The sequence below is a fragment of the Branchiostoma lanceolatum genome, chromosome 1 (genome assembly GCF_035083965.1).
Source record: "Branchiostoma lanceolatum isolate klBraLanc5 chromosome 1, klBraLanc5.hap2, whole genome shotgun sequence".
Taxonomy (NCBI): domain Eukaryota; kingdom Metazoa; phylum Chordata; class Leptocardii; order Amphioxiformes; family Branchiostomatidae; genus Branchiostoma; species Branchiostoma lanceolatum.
In genome coordinates, this window is record NC_089722.1 from 9,657,195 (window position 1) to 9,675,655 (window position 18,461).

Consider the following 18,461-nt stretch of genomic DNA (forward strand, 5'->3'; position numbering starts at 1 on the left):
AGGTTAAGATGCTGATACAATGTCTTAGTTGGGTTTATTTTATGCAAATAACGTTGTAGGATGTTGTATGAGATGCAAATATTGTAGGCTAGATGTATTACGACACCAAATCCGGCTTGCGGTAATAGCTGACGCAAGGCTCACACCGTGTGATGCGAACAGCCGGATATAGGGAAGAAAACTTCACAAACTAAAATATCTACCACTATTGTGTCTAAAGGTAGTAACACAGGTAAGCTACATTATTCATTTGTCTATATTACCTTAAATATTCGTATCATAACGTGAGAAGTAACGAAAAACGTTCGCTACCGTATCACAACGTGGCTGGACCATCGATCGGTCCATGTGTTAGCTGCGCCCCCCTCCCTCTTTAAATGCTTGGTAAATTATAAATTCATAACGGCACGTGGGTTTTAGGATGACGGCTAGAGTAGAACAAGAGAATGTTAAGTCTATAAGGAGCGCAGTTATCTGTCGCAACATTTCGATCTAAACTTTGTTGAATACAAAAGTTGTTTTAATTTTATTTCAACAAAAACATACTAGTACCAATTTGTTTGAATCATACAAAGCGTGTCTATAATTTTCACCAGATCACAGCCATGGGGGAAGCTGGCCTGACACCAGATGAGAAGTACCACCTCATCACCAGGAACCTACAGGTGTGTGGATGGAAGGGATCATCCTGTCATAATTTAACAGAAATTAATGCACTATTGACAGGATCATCCTCCATAGAAATGTATAACATTCATTACCATAATACCGCCACTAATCATAATACCGCCAAATCTAACAAGCGATGAATTTAAAGAGATCTACAATGATTTCCGAGGTATGCACACTTCAGACTGTCAGACATCAAGGTGTTTAATACACTCCAAAAAAGGTCTCAATAACGAGGCATTCGAAGACAACGTGGTCAAATGTTTTCGATCCCTTATCATGGCAGGCTTGAGGGTCGCGGGAAGAACATATCATCACGCCATCGCACGTTGTTTCGCTGGATTTGCATATGATAATCGCACATACTTCCAGCTCAAGACGATTATTTAAACAACATCAAAATAAATTTCCTTTTACTGGCCTTCAACTCGTGTAAAAGTGTGATCTGTTGTCAAGAACGGCTGTTTACTAGCCGTAGAACGTCGCCATTTTTATTGTTTTCCCCCGAGACTGGCTCCTCCCCCGTATAGCGTAACAGGAAAATTCCCGCGAAAATCTTGGCGAAACCAATAGTTTGAAGGGGCGGGTGTAATTTCTACAAAGTACTGAGAAATGTTTTGCATCTACATGCATCACACTATATGCATGCTATTTATAGAGGAATTTTTCACCAAGGAACAACAGTTTATAGTAGGTTTATGAACCTTTCTATTGTTCGGTCCCAAACCGCTGTTCAAACAACTTGCACCCCTCCGCCGCAACTTGAATGGGGACTCCATGTGCACGTCAATACCATTTGTATTTGCACAGGAGACAAAAATTAGTAGTAAAGCTTTACTCAGGCACCAATAAACCTCCTGTGATAAATAGTCAAAGAAAATGTCTTTATTTGCATGGCACAGTTGGGATTCTTCCATAACTGGATCGAGCAATGCCACCGGCGGACCTCACGAGAGAGCTGCTCCTGATTCACGCCCAGCGGCGTGGCATAGTAGACCTGCCATGTCAACATTAACCCTCAAGATATGACTTTCCGGGGGTGGTGGGCACGCAGGACTAGTAACAATCTTGTTTTTTGGATAAGACCAACAATTAATATCACCGTTACTCTATCAACGGACCCGCCATTATGTGAACTGAACCATAGTAGAACGCCAGACATAAGTTTTACGTGATAGCAGTTGTGGCGGGCTACAGTAAATCAAAATTCGTAACAGTAACATCCGTTTTCATATGATTTTTTGTATCCCCAGACATCTTTGTATGTTTAGGGAACTCACAACCCCGAAAGAAAGGAACAACAGCTTGTTTATGAAGGTGACTAACAACAAGATAATTGCTGAGTTTCTTCCTCGCGGTATTATGGAACCCCCTTCCGTGCGCACGCCCGTTCTCGGTGCATTCCCGCAACGTCTTATGATTGCGATATTTCGTTTTTAGCAGATCAAGAGAGACAAAAAAAATATACACAGCATAAGTGGCAAAGGTAAGCTATAACATCGACATGTAACTGGGTAAAAATGAAGAGTCGCTCCTTTGCTAAATTAGTATCACTTTAGAAATTGCAGTAAACGTGGCGGTATTATGGTAGTGGATGTTACACTATTCATAGGATGATCCTGTCAATAACTTAATCGTATGTGCTATTTACTGGATGGTCCTCACCATAACAGAAATTAATGGGCTATTGACAGGATGATCTTATCAATAACAGAAAGTTATGTGCTATTCACAGGACAATCTTGTCAATACAGAAATTTATGCACTATTTACAGGATGAACCTGTCAATAACATGTTCTATTCATCATCTTCGCCGCTTTTCAGTCCTTTCACTGAGGCAACAGAAATTTATGCATTATTTATTATGATTCACAGGATGATCCTGTCAATAGCTCCAGGAGTGCAAAAACTTGTCATGTCTTTCGTTATTTTTTTTATTTTTTTATTTTATAATCCTTTTTTGTCTTTTTTATACTAGTATTTTGATTACCAAGTCGGTTGTACAAATGAACAGGATTAAGATGTAGATTCAGCCCCTTTCCTCACAAATACTGTAGCCAATACCATGCAAATATATAAAACTGTTTCTGTCTGAGAAGAACAAGTGGTGTTAAGGGAACATGTTTGTGTATTCCTATTGGCCAAGAGAATCTGTGTAGGCTCCATGCCTATCCCTGTGTGACTATGTCATCAGGGTTGTGAGATGTGACCAGTGTGTTACTGGGCCAGGTCTCATACACAGGACTCATCTGGCCATATAGTAGCATGAGGCCCATAGTGCAGGCTGATGTGTCAATCAACAGTCTGTCTCCAGAACCTCAGACAAACCGTTGTCATGCTGAACTGTTAATCAACAGTGACATCATCCTCAACATTTGTGTAACTGTTATACTGTCAGTACTACTAGTACCTGCTTTTAGAGAATGTTTGCTGGTTGGCTGAGCTATAATCGAGTTATCCCTACACATACATGTAGGTAGTAAATCCTGAAATATATTGTCTTATGTTACAGGAGGTTCTTCAGGAGGAAAAGTTGAAGGAGGTATTGAAGGAGCGTGACTTGAAAGTGTACTGGGGCACGGCCACCACGGGCAAGCCGCATGTCGCCTACTTCGTACCTATGTCTAAGATCGCAGACTTCCTTAAGGCAGGATGTGAGGTAAGTAGGAGAGAGTGTTTCTCATATTAAGTTTTATCATATTTTTATAGATTCATACATCCATACATGTGGAAAAGTGATGCAATGTGATGACATGTTCATGTACAGTTTTGTTTTGATATTGTTGTACTAATTTGTTTGCCTCCAATTGGAAACATGATGCAACATGCTGTACTGTCCTGACATATTCGAATCGAACTTGATTAATTCCACATGCATGTTAGAGTTGTAGAATTTGGCATATCATCTATAGAGAATTTGAGGTACATATAATAGTATATCTACACAATCATATGTCATACATTGTTCTCTCTTGTTCTTGCCATTCCAGGTGACCATCCTGTTTGCAGACCTCCATGCATATCTGGATAACATGAAGGCTCCCTGGGAACTGTTGGCACAGAGAGTGATCTACTATGAGACTGCCATCAAGGCCATGTTACAGTCCATAGGTGTGCCCCTGGACAAGCTCAAGTTTGTCAAAGGAACCGACTACCAGCTCAGTAGGTCAGGGTCTTCCCATTAGTATTCACAGCACTTTCTCTGTTTGGTGAATTTTGTTTCTTCTGTCTGCTTTTGTTACTCATGATTCATAGGTGTGAAACCAAAAAAAAATGTAGTGGTTAAGAAATTTGTTAGTCTGATGATGACCGATGTGAACCCATTCAGCCATTCTGATTGACAACTGATTCGTGCAAATACTCTGTTTTTGGAAGTCAGCTTAAGTTTGGATTAATCACAATAATGAATGTTTGACAACTTGCTCTTACACATACATTGTCTTTGTCTTTGCAGAGAGTACACGCTGGATGTGTACAAACTGACCTCCCTTGTCACTGAGGTAGGTAGACAACATTTTAGTTTATTATACATGTGTATATCTCTTTTGAGCACATGTTGTCATTCTGAAATAATTGCGGTATCAACACACGGATTGTTCTATAAATAGCCGACCAATATTTTGTAATATTGTCAGGAAAACTTTTTGTGAAAGGTTTGCCAATATCATGCTACTCTATTTATACTAAATAGATATACAGGAACAGAAATTTAGCAATCTTTTTGTTGTCTCTTACAGCATGATGCAAAGAAGGCAGGTGCAGAGGTAGTGAAGCAGGTGGATCACCCGCTGCTCAGTGGGCTGCTGTACCCTGGTCTGCAGGTGGGGGGCAGCTATGTCATGTTTCTAGCTTTTGCCCTAGTTTGGGATCTGAAGCACATTCTGTAAAATGTTGTCTTGTGGAAGTGTTTTATTTGGAGAATTTTATGTATTTTACTTATTGATAAGTATAAGATTAAGGATGGGTATAAAAAGAATTGTATCAGCTGCTACTTTTATATGACACCACATGACAACATTTGATCATACCAGTTATTAATAAAAGACATATGTCAATTTAAGTTCAAACTAATGATTTTCCCCTCTTCAGGCCCTGGATGAGGAGTACCTGAAGGTTGATGCCCAGTTTGGCGGTGTGGACCAAAGGAAGATCTTCACGTTTGCAGAAAAGGTATGTAGGACTGTACTCTTGAGAATCAAGCACTTGCAAATCAAATTTGACACCAGTGCACAGTTCCCTTGAAAAAGGCATGATGTACCCAGGAAGGTCTTTGTTCACATTGTTTGTGTCTTGAATTGCTAGGATGCATGTTGGAGAAAGTCTAAATTAGTCAGTAAATTTTTTTTTTTATAATTGTTAACCTTGTTTCCTCCATCCACAGTACCTGCCTTCACTAGGCTACACAAAGAGGTGTCATCTGATGAACCCCATGGTGCCTGGCCTGACAGGCACAAAGATGAGTTCCTCTGAGGAGGACTCTAAGATTGACCTTCTAGACGGTGCTTCTGCTGTGAAGAAGAAGCTGAAGAAAGCGTTCTGTGAGCCGGGAAATGTGACGGACAATGGAGTGCTGTCCTTCGTCAAGTTTGTGCTGTTACCTCTCTCAGAAAATGGAGGTAATGTCACCAGTGCACTAATTTCAATTGATGCAGATGTTAAGTGTAATGTTGACTATCATGATACCACCTTGCCTTACCTACCTTGCCTACGTGCTCAGGCCAGAAACTGGCCCCTTGCTTTCCAGGAGGATCCTCCAAGCAGTCCTGTCCCTTGCCCTAGCCTCTGCTTCCCGACTGTTTAAGCCCGTGTCCTTCACAATTTGGTCTTTCCATCTCTTCGGTGGTCTTCCCCGGGGTCTGGGGGTAGCAAACTTCTGGCTGTAGGCTTTGTACACTAGAGTTTGTGGGGGTCGTCTTATGACGTGACCAAACCACCTCAGCCGTCTCGTCTGTACCATTTCCACGATGGTCTTTTTTGCCCCGAGTTTGGCTCTGATTTCAACATTTGGTATGCGATCACGGAGCGTGATACCACCACGTTATGCGATCACGGAGCGTGATACCACTACGTTAACTGAAATTTCTCAAGTGATACTAATTTAGCGAAGGATTGAAATTCACTGAGAATGGTCATGTGCTCAGAAGAGACAATTATCTTGCTTTAGTCCTTTATACAAGTACATGTACATAAGCTGTTGTTCCTTTCTTTCCTGGTAGTGAGTGCCCGAGCAACTTTTGACAAAAGAGTGTTACTTTCGTTTCGCCTTTAACAGCACAGAAATGTGACAAAAAGACAAGAACACAAACTTTTGTCGTCTGCAGGCTTGAAGGCAAACGTCACTCAAAGACCCCTGGATGACAAAATATGCAAATCTATAAATTCATTTTACTGTGGTTTGTGATATTACATACTGCATAGATATCAACCACTCACTCAGTGTCTCTTTTCCTTCTGCAGAGTTTACAGTGGACAGGAAGCCAGAGAATGGAGGCAGTATCACCTTTAAGGACTATGAGTCGCTAGAGAAAGCATTTGCTGATGAGGTAAGCTCGGGTTCTTTTTGTGTCTGAAAAATAACCAGATGTATAGAAGTAAAGGAAGATGAAAAGCCCCTCATAGTAATATCAAGAATAATACAGGCAACTTTTGCCACTATGCATGCTATAGGTGTTACCAAGTTTAAGCACATTGCAGTGTATGTACTGAAAAAGGGACTGTTTGATTGAAGGGGATTTGTAGGAATTTTCTGCTTGACACAGATACAAGATGGTATTCTTGCCTGTATTCCCACTTGTAGAGCATCCATCCTGGTGACCTGAAGCCAGCGGTGGAGCGTGAGTTAAACAGACTGATGGAGCCGGTGCGACAGGTGTTCCAGACACCTGACATGAAGGCTCTCATCAGCAGGGCATACCCACCACTACCAAAGAAGAGTAAGTTTGTCATCTTTTTTTTTGGCGATATCTCAAAGATGGATACATTTTTTTTCATCTTGTCATCATTTTGTAGTTTATGTCTCTTTGACCTACATGTACTTCTATTCACTTCACTCATCCAGTTGTCTTAACTTTCTTTAAAAAGATGTCTGCAGTTATACAATTGTGTCTTTGTTTTACACTAAACCTTTATATTTACGTACACACAGAGGGAGGACAAGCGGCTAATGCAGCAAGTGAGGAAATTTCCCCAGTGAGGTTGGACCTAAGAGTCGGGAGAATTATCAGTGTGGAAAAGGTGAGATACTAAATACATGTGTGTGTGTTTGTGTGAATGTGCGTGCATGTGTGTGTGTTTGTGTGTAATGTCTCCAATGACTTCTGAAACCTTACAATAATATACCTTTTAAAAGACACTGAATTTGAATAAAGAATAAAGGAGAAATTACTTTTATAAAACAAAAATTTTCCGTCCCCATATTTGTTCAAAGCTGTATTGTAAGCTCCATTGTTGAAAGATTTTGTTTAATGTTTTGTATAATAAAATGCATGATTTTTGGGCCTTTTTCTTTCACTCCTACCCTTCAGCACCCAGATGCAGACACCCTGTACGTAGAGAAGGTAGACCTTGGTGAGGAGCAGCCCAGGACTGTGGTCAGCGGCCTGGCTGGTCTGGTTCCCATGGAAACGCTGCAGGACTATGTCGGGGTCTTCCTCTGTAACCTGAAGCCACAGAAAATGCGAGGCATCGAGTCACAAGCCATGCTCATGTGTGCTTCCATGTGAGTGGTGATGTCTTCTTGTTAAACTTCTCCCTACTGCCTAACTCTGTAACCAATATGGAAACGGGTGCCGAACGGCTACTTCGGCATGCTAAAGGTAAAAGTGTCTGTGTTATGAGTAATCTATGCCAGCTGATTCATGAAGGTATTGTGTATTTGGTGCATGCTCTTTCCCATTGGATAGGAGGATTTTCTTGCATCCCTTTTCCTTCCATTACCCTATTGGTTAGGAGGAAAGGTATTACTTTATGTGTCTTTTCATTTGTCAGAAAAGTGTGCCTTCTTATCGGTTAGGTGGAAGAGAAAGAAATGATTGAGTCTTCCTATTGGCCAAGAGAATCTGTGTAGGCCCCATGCCTATCCCTGTGTGACTATGTCATCAGGGTTTTGAGATATGACCAGTGTGTTACTGGGCCAGGTCTCATACACAGGACTCATGTGGCCATATAGTAGCATGAGGCCCATAGTGCAGGCTGATGTGTCAATCAACAGTCTGTCTCCAGAACCTCAGACAAAATGTTGTCCCACTGAGCTGTCAATCAAAACTTTGCAAAAGTGGCATTATGCACAACATCTGAATAACTGTTTGTGTGATTTTAGAATGTTTGCCGGTTGGCTGAGTACCATGAGTTATTTCTACACCTGATCATGAGTACAAACTGTTGTCTCACTGAATTGTCAATCAATAGTTTTTGTCGAACCACCAGTCAACACTCAGTAAAGAGATGTTGATAAAGGCACTGTGTTTTTCAGAGAGGACCCTAGGTGTGTTGAACCACTGATGCTGCCAGAGGGCTCTGCTGTTGGTGACCGGGTATTCGTAGAGAACTACAACACTGGAAGTCCCGACGAAAGGCTCAATCCAAAGAAAAAAATCTGGGAAAAGTTACAGGTACAGAATTACTGTCTTTTGAAATAGCACACAGTTTCAGGAATGTTATAATGAAACTTGCTAGCAGTGTTCCCGCCAGGCATACCTCAGTGCGTCTTTGGACGCCCTTTTTTTGGAAAAGACGCACTCAGCTGGGCTGAGTGCGTCCAAACAAAATTTTGAAGGGAGGCTAATTTCTGTCACAAGTGGAACTAGAATCTTAGAACAACCGCTCATTTAGTGAGAAAGAAGCCTACGATGTACTCTCAGGGCTCGCTGTTACGCATTGTTAGCAGTCCAGGGCCAGGGGCGGAGCACCGCACGCCTTAAAAACATCAAACTCACGCCGGGCGGCCCTGGCCCCAGTGAGACACGCCCCCGTAAGCTCTAAGATCCGAAGTTCAGTGAAGTGCCGACGGTCCTACGGCCGCGGGGCCAGTACACAAGATTCACTCGAACAAGGAGCGCCTCTAAATATCGTGTTGTTGCCCTCATTGTACTTTTTTAATGACAGTCATACAGATATTTGCGGCTCTATTAGTATTTTACAAGCCGTTTATATCTTGATCATGAACTGGGACGAGCTCAGGCGAAAGGTTCGCGCCAAACATGATCATGAAACGCCTGAAGGATGATAGCATCACAACGTAACAAAGCACACGGCAAGCACATCGATACATGAAAAAAATTATGTATGTCCCAGAAACTAATACAATTCACTAAAATCACACCCAACTTCTTGTAATCCTTCGATTTTATATAGAGAAATGTCATTGTGTTTATCAACTTACAATGTGATCGTGATTTCCCTCTTTTACGTTTGGATGCGGTGAACACACCTCAGTGCAGCCATCTTGTCAAAAGTTGTGTCGCGATTTCGTTCAATTTGCTATTGGAAAATTGACGCAAAGACCTGATCTCTGGCTCGCAGTATGACTACACGAGTATGAGCATAGTTTTACGTACATCTAGGAAAAAAAGAATAATGGTACGTGCAGGATGAAGAAAGCATGGAGAGTCGTCACTGGGAGCCGAAGCACGCACGGCTTTTCTGTAGAGGCACAACTTTCTTTTCCATTGCTGTCGCCTGTAGGACTGTTTGTCTTGTAGCTACAATTTTGCCACTGGATGATCATTGATTTTCTAGGATCGACCCAACATTGAACCGGCCTGGATGTCATGTTCACTTTTGTGACGGTAATTTATGCTTCTTTGACCGACAAATGGATTCTATACTTATCGCATATCGTCCGATAATCAACTAGTTTCGTACTCGGTAACGTTACGAACGTTATGTTTTTTAATAAACTACGGCCTGCTTGTGAAAATTACTTGTAAGCTCATGTTTACTTACCTTTTCCTGTTAGTAACGTTCACGAGAACTACCGGTGTTAGTGACATAAAAACGACCTCTCCGGTCGAGAACAAACGATCGAACATAAAATGAAAACTGATAGCCGGTTTTATCAAACTAATCAAAGACTTAAATAGTATTTTCCATGCTCATTGTCAAACTTGGTCGGTATCCACGTACCTCAAAACACGAATATAGAAGTAAAACAATGTGTTAGAAGTAAACAACAACGGGTGACAACATAATCTACCGATTTCCTGCGTTTTGAAAAGCATATTTTTGGGTCGTTCTCGTTAGCACTGCCACCGATAATGACAATGGCGGCGGTAAAAGGGACCACTGACAACCACTCTCAATCGCATGATTTGTCTCTCAAAATGCGGGAGATTGCGTTTCTGAAGGCTTGAAGATCCAAAATTTCCCGGGGGAGAATCCCCCCGGACCCCCCTAAATTGCGACCGCCTTCGGCGCTCCCCCCCCCCCCCCCATATTATATTTGGGTGGACGCACTCTTAACCTGGGCTGGCGGGAACGCTGCTTGCTAGGTTGAGTTTGACAATCATAAGTTCTTCTATCATCTATGTACTTGGAAAAAATTTGATTCAGACTAACTCAGCTATGTCTGTATTTTCTGGCACTGTAGATGATACAAATTTAGGGCTAAGACTTTGTTACCTCCATGAAAAATGGAGGTAATATTTCTGACGTGTCGGTGGGTGTGTCTGTTTGTGTTTCTGGATATTTGTGTTCAGCATAACGTAACACCTCTCGATGGATTGTAATGATATTATTATGTGGGGAGGTGTTGGGAAGACAAAGGTCATGGTTGATTATGGGCCCCCTGGTGTGTGACCTAATGGTACTGCAACAGAACTTCCGCTTTTTGTATGCTGTGTCCTGGACATTCTAATGTCAATTTTTTGGTGGCAGATCGCTTTTGATGTAAGGTGTAAGATGTGGTGTAGGTTTGGGTCCACTAGCAGCTTGTTTGGGTATGTCTTTGACTAGATGTAATGTTCATGAAGTGGAAACTGTTTAACTGATTTTTTTGTCCATATACAGCCAGACATGAAGACCTCTGAAGAGTGTGTTGCTCAGTGGAGTGGCAACCCCATCATGACCAAACTAGGACTTGTCAAATCCAAAAGTATGAAAAATGCACCAATTAAGTAGATACCTAATGCAAACAAAATGTAAAATTCAAAGATACATGCATCACAGCATGACTATACAATGTCATTATGAGTGTAATCTTTTATGAGAATCCTGATTACACAAATGGTAAACTGCCCTTCATTATCCTGCTATACATGTACGACAACACCTTTGCTCTAAAGTGATCCTGGGGTGAGAAGAAATGTAAAAAACTTGGATTTTAGATGTTATCTCTTGCTTGCAAGATTTTTTACCAATCAGTCATGATTGATGTGAACCTGGTTTGTCTTTACTATCCTACTAAACTTCAGGAATTGCAACAAAAGCTCTGCCTCAATTCCTGCCGAATAGCTAGTGAATATTTGAATGGTAAGTGCTAGATAGGACATGTTAAACTACGAAGAGAAGGCCGCTTTAATTCATGGTTGTTTCAGTTATTCCAAAAGATTTATACGCACTTAGTTGAATGATAATTTCTGCCATGCATCTGTCATACAGCATTTTATCTGTGTTAAATTTATCACAATTCTTGTCTTGTCACAAAACTACATGATGCTATGCATATATTCAATGCAAGGTTTCTCAGATTTTTGTGTCAAAAATCTTAAGTGCATACTTGTTTGTAAAAACTGAAAAAGGCCAAAGAACTGAATTATTTTGGGCCCAATATTATATTTCCTAAATGTTTCATTTCAGAAATAACTTTAAAGGTTTGTACAAATATACTATTCAGAATCTTGGTTAAATCATAATTTTCACATGTTTGAGAAATCATGTGGTTGAAATTGGAACAAAGGTTTTGTTGATATGGTCACTCATGTGCTATTATTTAATGTTCATTAAAAACCAAAAAGTATTTTTTTGCATGTTTGCATTGATATCTTGCACTGACAAAATATGATAATTCTCCTCGTACATAAATGTCATGGAAATCGTTAAAAAAGGAACGCCACGCAAGAAATAAATATGATAGGATTCTTATATTTTTGTTTTCCAGCAGTAGACTCGATACAGGCATTTTTTTAGCCGAAAAAGCAATATTTTATAGCCCAATTGAAAGTAAAAGGTACTGAGAACAACACCATATGCCAATAGTAATGATAATTTACGTGGAGTAAGCAATATCACTTAACTGATGCTTCTGAGGTACTCTTGGTTTCAAATAGACCTACCAACTCACGCTCAGAACAGTTGAAAACGTCTTGGACATTCTAAACTCTGTCAGGATGAGAGGAATCCAGAACTACTCTCATCATCATCTTTCAAGAAACTATCATGTTCCCCTTTGTGGATATTGGTTAGCCGGACGGCATAAGGTCTCTTTTTGTGTTCTGAACTGTTGTCATCACTTTCCTCATCTCTTTGGTTCAACGGCAGGGATTTAAACGGATTATTGCCGTCCTTTTTGTAGAATTTCTCGAAGTTTTTGGTGATGATGGGCAGCGGCATGGCGATGACCAGGATGCCGCTGATGACACAGGTACAGGCGAAGGCCTTCCCCCAGGGGGTTTGTGGGTAGATGTCGCCGTACCCTACCGTGGTGAGGGTGATGATCGCCCACCAGAACGCGGCTGGAACATATATCGGGATTGAATATAGGGTTAATGACCCGCCCTGAGATCTATACAGTGTCATAACTCATTGTCGGCTTCTATAACCACCGAATGAACGACTGAGTCAGAGGAGCAGACAAGGTCGTTTATGAGGTAGTTATAGGAACTGACAAAAAATGTCGGTAAGCAAGGACCTGTTGAAGAAAATAAAGATAATCTCTGCTACATCCAGTCGCACATGACTATATTTAACCTGTAGTGCCTTATGGTACTCGCCACTTGGTTGTCAAGACAAACTTCGCTTCCACATGTGCGTATGCAAATTTACAGTCTGGTCAGGCCTAACATTACATGGCATATCTTAAAATCCTTTGCCAGAGAAAAAAAAAAAAACTCCCCTGATGGAGAATGTGATCCCCGATCTCCTACCAAGACTAGTAAAGTGCTAGCCTGGCTATGAGATTGTCTTCTACCAAACTGCCGTTAATGTCGAACAGGACGTTTACTGACCTGGAATACTGGGGAAGAACTGGTCAGGATGGTCCACCTCCATGAAGTAGATGATGCTGGCATACAGGACAACCAGGATGCCCATGAAGAAGACCAGCATGATGAGCTGTGGAGCGCTGGCTCTCAGTGTGGCGGCCAGCATCTGTAGGGCCCTGGAGGGGGGTCGAGATGGAATGAAAACAGTCACCTCTTCAAGTATCGGAGTTATCAACCCAGGTGTTCAAAAATTCGTTTTTCCCTAGAACTATCGTAGACTGGAACTCGTCGCCACGAAGCACTGATGAGTATCCTCACAAGATAGCTTTAAAGTACGCTTACAGGTGTATGATTGTGCAAAGGTTAGGTGTGACGGGTTAACGTGGTTCAGTGTAATAACTAATATAACCAGCTGCTGCCGCGCCGTGTGCCTGCGAATCTGGATGGTGTGTTACACCGAAGAGTGGCCTATGACTTCTAATAATAAGCTAATGGAAGCTTAATATCATGTAGGTTGAGACAAATACATATCACTTCTAATTCTATAAAGTTTTCCTTACGTTCCCGTGAGGCACTGCTTAAGACATTTTAACTCTTACCTTACATGTCTTGATAACTTGAAGATTCTGAAGACACGGACCAATCGCAGCACGCGTACTATCGTGGCAGGGATGACGTTAGACCCCGTGGGGTCGACGCTCGCCACGATCAAGATGAGGTCGACGAAGTAAGGCAAGATCACCACGAAATCCAGAATGTTCATAATGTCCTTAATAAATTGTCTTTTCATTGGGCTGGCATAAAATCGCAAGGCGAGTTCTATGCAGAACCACAGCATGCACGCAGTCTCGATCTGGAAGAACGTGTTATGGAAGACGATATCAAGGTTAACTCTGACGTCATTGGTATGTGCAAATGCCTGCTCTGTGAGGTTTCTAAAGCGTGGTAGCGTCTCCGCACAAGATGTCCCCACGGAGAGAAGAATGAATAAAACCGTAACCAGATTAACAATCTTAGCTAAAATACTATCTTGGCGTTCGAAGAGAAGAAACACTGTCCTCTGAGGTTCTTTTTCGGGCACTACATCGTCCGATACATTGTACCCTTCATCCATGAGGAATGAGTTGATGACAAGGCTGCCCATGTCGAAATACGCTAGTTCTGCAGCGAATACGTCCAGGGGGACGCTCGGCGGCCGAGCGATCTTGCCCGTCTGGTAGTAGCGGAAAATCCCCTCGAAGCTCGGTCGGTGTCGGTCGAAGAAATATTCCTCTTCCTCAGGGACGTAGAACCGCTGTCGCCGGACAGTGTCGCCGAGGAGGGTTTGGGGATACCTGGGTGAAGAAGGATGCAACGTTAACATTTGTCAATTTGTGCGTTTGTGTTTGCTTACGTCATCACATTCGTAAAATACCGGAGTTGGATTTGTGTTACCCTTAACTTTGTAACTTAACTGAATATCATGCAAAACGTACAAGCATGACTAAAAGACAACAAAACACACAACGCGTAAAAAGATTCGTTTTCTATCGATGAAATTTGTTGAGTGTTCTCTCACTGCCCGGTCGCAGCGAGGTCACCAACGTGCCGCGGGTCTAGTGCAATCGGGGCTCAACTTACACCATAGCACAGAATGGGTCCTGTTCACAATGCAATAGTACACGCGGCCTCATACCTGAGAAGCACTCTCTCCCTGGTGTCGAACTTCATCCCGCTGACGTTGATGCGGACCCTGCGGTCAGCCCGGCCCGGGTCCACCAGCCCGTGAGCGACGATCTGCGGCAAAAGGCTCGCTACTCCCGCATGTTGCTTGGTCCGCCTCCTGCGGCTGGACCGGCGCGACCAGCCCGTCCGGAGGGCGCTTTCCAGGGAGCGTACTGTCACAGAGATAAACAAAAAGTCGATAGATTACAGAACTTCATCATGAATCATTTGCATTTCATCGTGTACATCTCTGTCTAAGCTCCATGTATACCGAATATCATGGAAGGCCGCCGTTCCTTTGTTCAGTTATCCTCATCGGAAGATTTTAACAAAAACGCCCCTGCAGTTCCAGAGCAAGCGGCTAGGGGCCCAGACATACATTACTAGTACTACTTTCTTACATCAAAATCTATCTGCCACTAGAAAATCAAGACCACCAAGGTTTTGTTAACATAACTTTGCCGAAATCGCTCGATGAACTCGGTTCGATGATTAACAGACATATGGAAATATTTCGGAGAATCGCACACTAACACACGAATATATTTGTTAACACTCACGCGATATGTCTTAGTGCAAGTTCTTGGGAATCTTTCGAATTCAGTGGACCGAGATACGGTTCTCATCAATCAGGCGAAATCTCTCCGTGCGTGTGTTACTCAGCGGACCCAGTTCATAGAGTGATTACGACAAAGTAAACTAGCAGGTGGCCTTCCACCTATGATATATTACGTACTAAACAGAGTTAAGAGGGTCACGATGAACCCACAAATAGCAACACCCAGGGCCTTTACTCTACAAAGGATATAATTATATAGTAATTAACTAATGTTTACCATGGTATCTACAATATTTACAGTAGGCGCGTGAAACTAAAAGATCACCATGTAGATTCTTTTTGTGCCGTTTCTGTGCAATTTTGATAACAAATCTGAACGCAAATGTGGTAAACAGTGGCATTAATTATCAATTTCATTAAGATTACAGCAACTAGAATATTTCCAGTTTTCATGTCTCATAAAATGCTTTGGGTGCCTTTAACGGAAGAAGTTATTTTTGATGTTTGGTTTTAGCAATTATAAGCAGATAAACTAGTTATCACTGACGGAGTAGTAATTAGACGTATTGTAAAACAAATATAATAAAAACACTTTCATTTTATGTCTTTCGACTCATTACTAATCAAAACAGAGGAATACTAATCCATAGCACAAGAAGACCTTGGACACCCACTTTCGCACCCACGGAAAGGTGCAGGATTTACCTTGTCATTTACAAATGAAAGGTCCTGAATCACTGACTCGTCTGTCCTTGAAAAAAACTATATAATTTTTATGCCCGTAGGTAGTCTAACTACACTACAAAAGAGGATAATTTGTGATGTGGCCCTCGTGCGACCCTGGCTTTCCGCTCAAAAAATCCAATGTGATTATGTTAATTCTTCTCATTTATACAGTGCTGAAATGGCATCGCCCACCAAAAAAGCAAACAGTACAAACACCTTAAGCGCATCTTAAGGTCAGCGTCACGGGGTTTGGTTTTGTTTGCGAACACCTTTTGTGTCACCTCTACAATTCATCACGGGAAACGACAACGTCAAAGTTTTTGTAAGGTGAATGACAATGTGGAATTATTTTTTCTACACGGTTCAGAATTGACCCGAGCCTTAAATGCCTCGCCTCTGTGTACAATAGCTGGTTTGTGCAAGCTAACTTACTTGCATGCAACACTGGAAGATCCACTAGCATTAACTCACGGTCCTTGGGTCTGGTTAGGGGATCTGTAAATCTTGACTAGATTGACTGTCAAGATATGCCATTTTGAACGTTGAAAGGAGGGAGGGGGCAAACAGAAACACATTGTCATGAATAAATACAGTCCACTCAACTTATACGACGTTTCACCGTGAACAGTAATATGAAACAAACTGCTAGGGGACCACTCTTTTAAAAATTATACACAACTTTTCCCTAACACCAAAAGCTATCTGCCACCAAAACATCACGACCATAGCTTTTCCAGGACAAAAGATATAGAAAACGAATGTTCTACTGTAGTACCAAGAAAAGCGACATGAGGCCCATATCAATAAATCAACCCTAACTTTCGTATTTCCAAGACTATCCACATACCAACTACCAGTCCATCCAGAGCTTCTCAAGTTATGCTGACCACAAATATCCGGAAAGACAAACAGACACATACAGAGACACACACACAGACACACCAAAATATAGCAGTCAGTAAATGATTCCCTAAATCATAATGAGCAAGGACTTTCGACTGATCATTCGGTACATAGCTAATATAACTCTTGGAAAAAAACATTGGACACATTTCACCAACCATGATTACTACCTAATGATATGTAGTATAAAGTAGAGTGGATTCATTCCTCAAGCTAACCGACATCTTTCACACCATGATTACTACCTAATGATATGTACTTACACTTTGAATCGGATTTCGGGGTCGGTTCTCTCTGCTCCTCCTCGGCGTCGTGCCAGCGTGTTGTTGCGCCTAGTCTAGCCTGCATCGTGTCCTACAAGTTCAGTACTAGTGTCAGTAGTACTTGTGTCGAAGTCTAGCGATGGCGCTGTATACTAGTAACACGTCTGCCGAGGTCTCTGAACTTACTTCAGGTTCGCTGCTCTGAAATCCTGACAATTGCTGAATGGCACGTCATGTGGTTTCCTGACTGAGTCAGTGAAGCCCCGGGCAACACGTGTTTTCAAACTAGTTGAACAATCAGGGGTCCATGGCGGCGTCAGTACCTGGCCTCGAGTCAAAACGCACACGAAGACATGCTTTTGTCTAGTTAAAATGTCACACTTGGTTGAAGGGCTGACCGAGAATGACCTCACCGGAGTAGTCTGTTGTCTTGACCGACGGACTATGAGGGACGGGGCCGCGGCCACTAGTCGTAAATTGGCGCCAAAATATTGTCCCTTGGTTTGAAGTCTCCTCGCTTAACTACTCGCATGTCATAGATATTACACAATATAAATAATGAGATACACTGATTGTTGTTGCAAAAAGGTCATTGAGAGGGGTCATTGAACGCGTACGGCCAGTTTGTCTTTTGTAATTCAACAATGCCGATTAGTACCAAGGTCGAGTGTTGCCACCGTCATTACCTTCGCACGAGAGCACCGGCCAGTAGTAGCAAAAAGAATCAAGAATGCTTACACTTGAATAGTACTCCACTGTGTTCTGCTGCTGCAATCAGTCTTTCTTCAAATCTCTAGATCTCCACCTTGTCCGGTTCATGGCGAGCTGTCTTAGCTCCCGTAGTTACACGTGAATGGTAAGGAGATACTCGCTAACTACATTTAAGTTCCCTTCGTGTCACCGGAACGTCTTGGGAAAACGTACCGATTGTTTACGTCACGTGACAGGTGTTGTCCCGCTGTTACAAGTGTTGTCCCGAATATCACAAAAGGTTCCATGCAAACAAGAGTTCTCAGTGAACAGTTGTTTCTTTCTTGCCAGGGTGTATAAAGCTGTCCACCCGTCAAGGTTCTTGAATCACGTATGGGTCAGGACTCCGCATTGTTAGGGTCAAAGGTCTATGGGTCAAAGGTTACCCCTGACATGTGGATTTTCCAGTTCTCCCACTCTCTCTTGTCAATAGTCAATAGACTAATCATGCATGGTTCGTACATCTTGAGCGCTAAGTTCGCACGTGCACAGCTGGAGCCAAGAAAGGAGATATGACATTAGTGTTAAACTATCAAAATAGTGTTGTACACAATCAAAATTCAAATTGACCGACAGATTTTCCAATACAAGACATTTCGAAACACAAAATGGTCCAACAACGTTCTGGTTGATTCGCAAAATTTAAAACCTACAGACTGTACTTGTTTTTTTTTTAAAGACAGAAGGCTAAAACTTTGCTTGGCCTATATCAAAGAAGACGGGCCTACGTCAAGGGCTTATACAGTTCA

General features: G+C 42.0%; 2 protein-coding genes across 3 annotated transcripts; one reads left to right on the plus strand and one right to left on the minus strand.

Annotated features, from left to right (window-relative positions):
• The first annotated feature begins 106 nt into the window (after positions 1-106).
• Positions 107-11,624, plus strand: LOC136432681 (tyrosine--tRNA ligase, cytoplasmic-like). Of its 2 annotated transcripts, none has more exons than XM_066424134.1 (14): positions 107-232; positions 597-665; positions 3,183-3,329; positions 3,661-3,836; positions 4,125-4,170; positions 4,408-4,491; positions 4,760-4,840; positions 5,052-5,286; positions 6,128-6,213; positions 6,468-6,603; positions 6,816-6,904; positions 7,195-7,388; positions 8,142-8,280; positions 10,676-11,624. In XM_066424134.1, exons 2-14 carry the CDS (start codon positions 606-608, stop codon positions 10,784-10,786), a joined length of 1,584 nt encoding a protein of 527 aa, XP_066280231.1. In that variant the 5' UTR covers positions 107-232; positions 597-605; the 3' UTR covers positions 10,787-11,624. The 2 variants fall into 2 exon arrangements, with proteins under 2 accessions (XP_066280231.1, XP_066280240.1); XM_066424143.1 differs by having other exon boundaries at positions 111-232; positions 604-665.
• A 105-nt stretch (positions 11,625-11,729) lies between these two features.
• On the minus strand, positions 11,730-18,087 carry LOC136432690 (potassium voltage-gated channel subfamily A member 7-like). Its single transcript, XM_066424157.1, has 5 exons — positions 16,963-18,087; positions 14,483-14,684; positions 13,407-14,141; positions 12,832-12,983; positions 11,730-12,339 (listed from the first exon to the last, which is right to left on the minus strand). The coding sequence occupies exons 1-5, from the start codon at positions 17,045-17,047 to the stop codon at positions 11,990-11,992; spliced, it is 1,524 nt and encodes a 507-aa protein (XP_066280254.1). The 5' UTR covers positions 17,048-18,087; the 3' UTR covers positions 11,730-11,989.
• Between the last annotated feature and the right edge of the window lie 374 nt (positions 18,088-18,461).

Excerpts from the sequence above, each read along its gene's own strand:
- LOC136432681 (XM_066424134.1), top strand. The coding sequence starts at position 606 with ATGGGGGAAGCTGGCCTGACACCAGATGAGAAGTACCACCTCATCACC. Across the intron at positions 4,171-4,407 it reads TGACCTCCCTTGTCACTGAG|CATGATGCAAAGAAGGCAGG; the intron begins GTAGGTAGACAA and ends TGTCTCTTACAG. Across the intron at positions 6,905-7,194 it reads GAATTATCAGTGTGGAAAAG|CACCCAGATGCAGACACCCT; the intron begins GTGAGATACTAA and ends CCTACCCTTCAG.
- LOC136432690 (XM_066424157.1), bottom strand. The coding sequence starts at position 17,047 with ATGCAGGCTAGACTAGGCGCAACAACACGCTGGCACGACGCCGAGGAG. Across the intron at positions 14,142-14,482 it reads AGGGAGAGAGTGCTTCTCAG|GTATCCCCAAACCCTCCTCG; the intron begins GTATGAGGCCGC and ends TTCTTCACCCAG. Across the intron at positions 12,340-12,831 it reads GTTCTTCCCCAGTATTCCAG|CCGCGTTCTGGTGGGCGATC; the intron begins GTCAGTAAACGT and ends TATATGTTCCAG.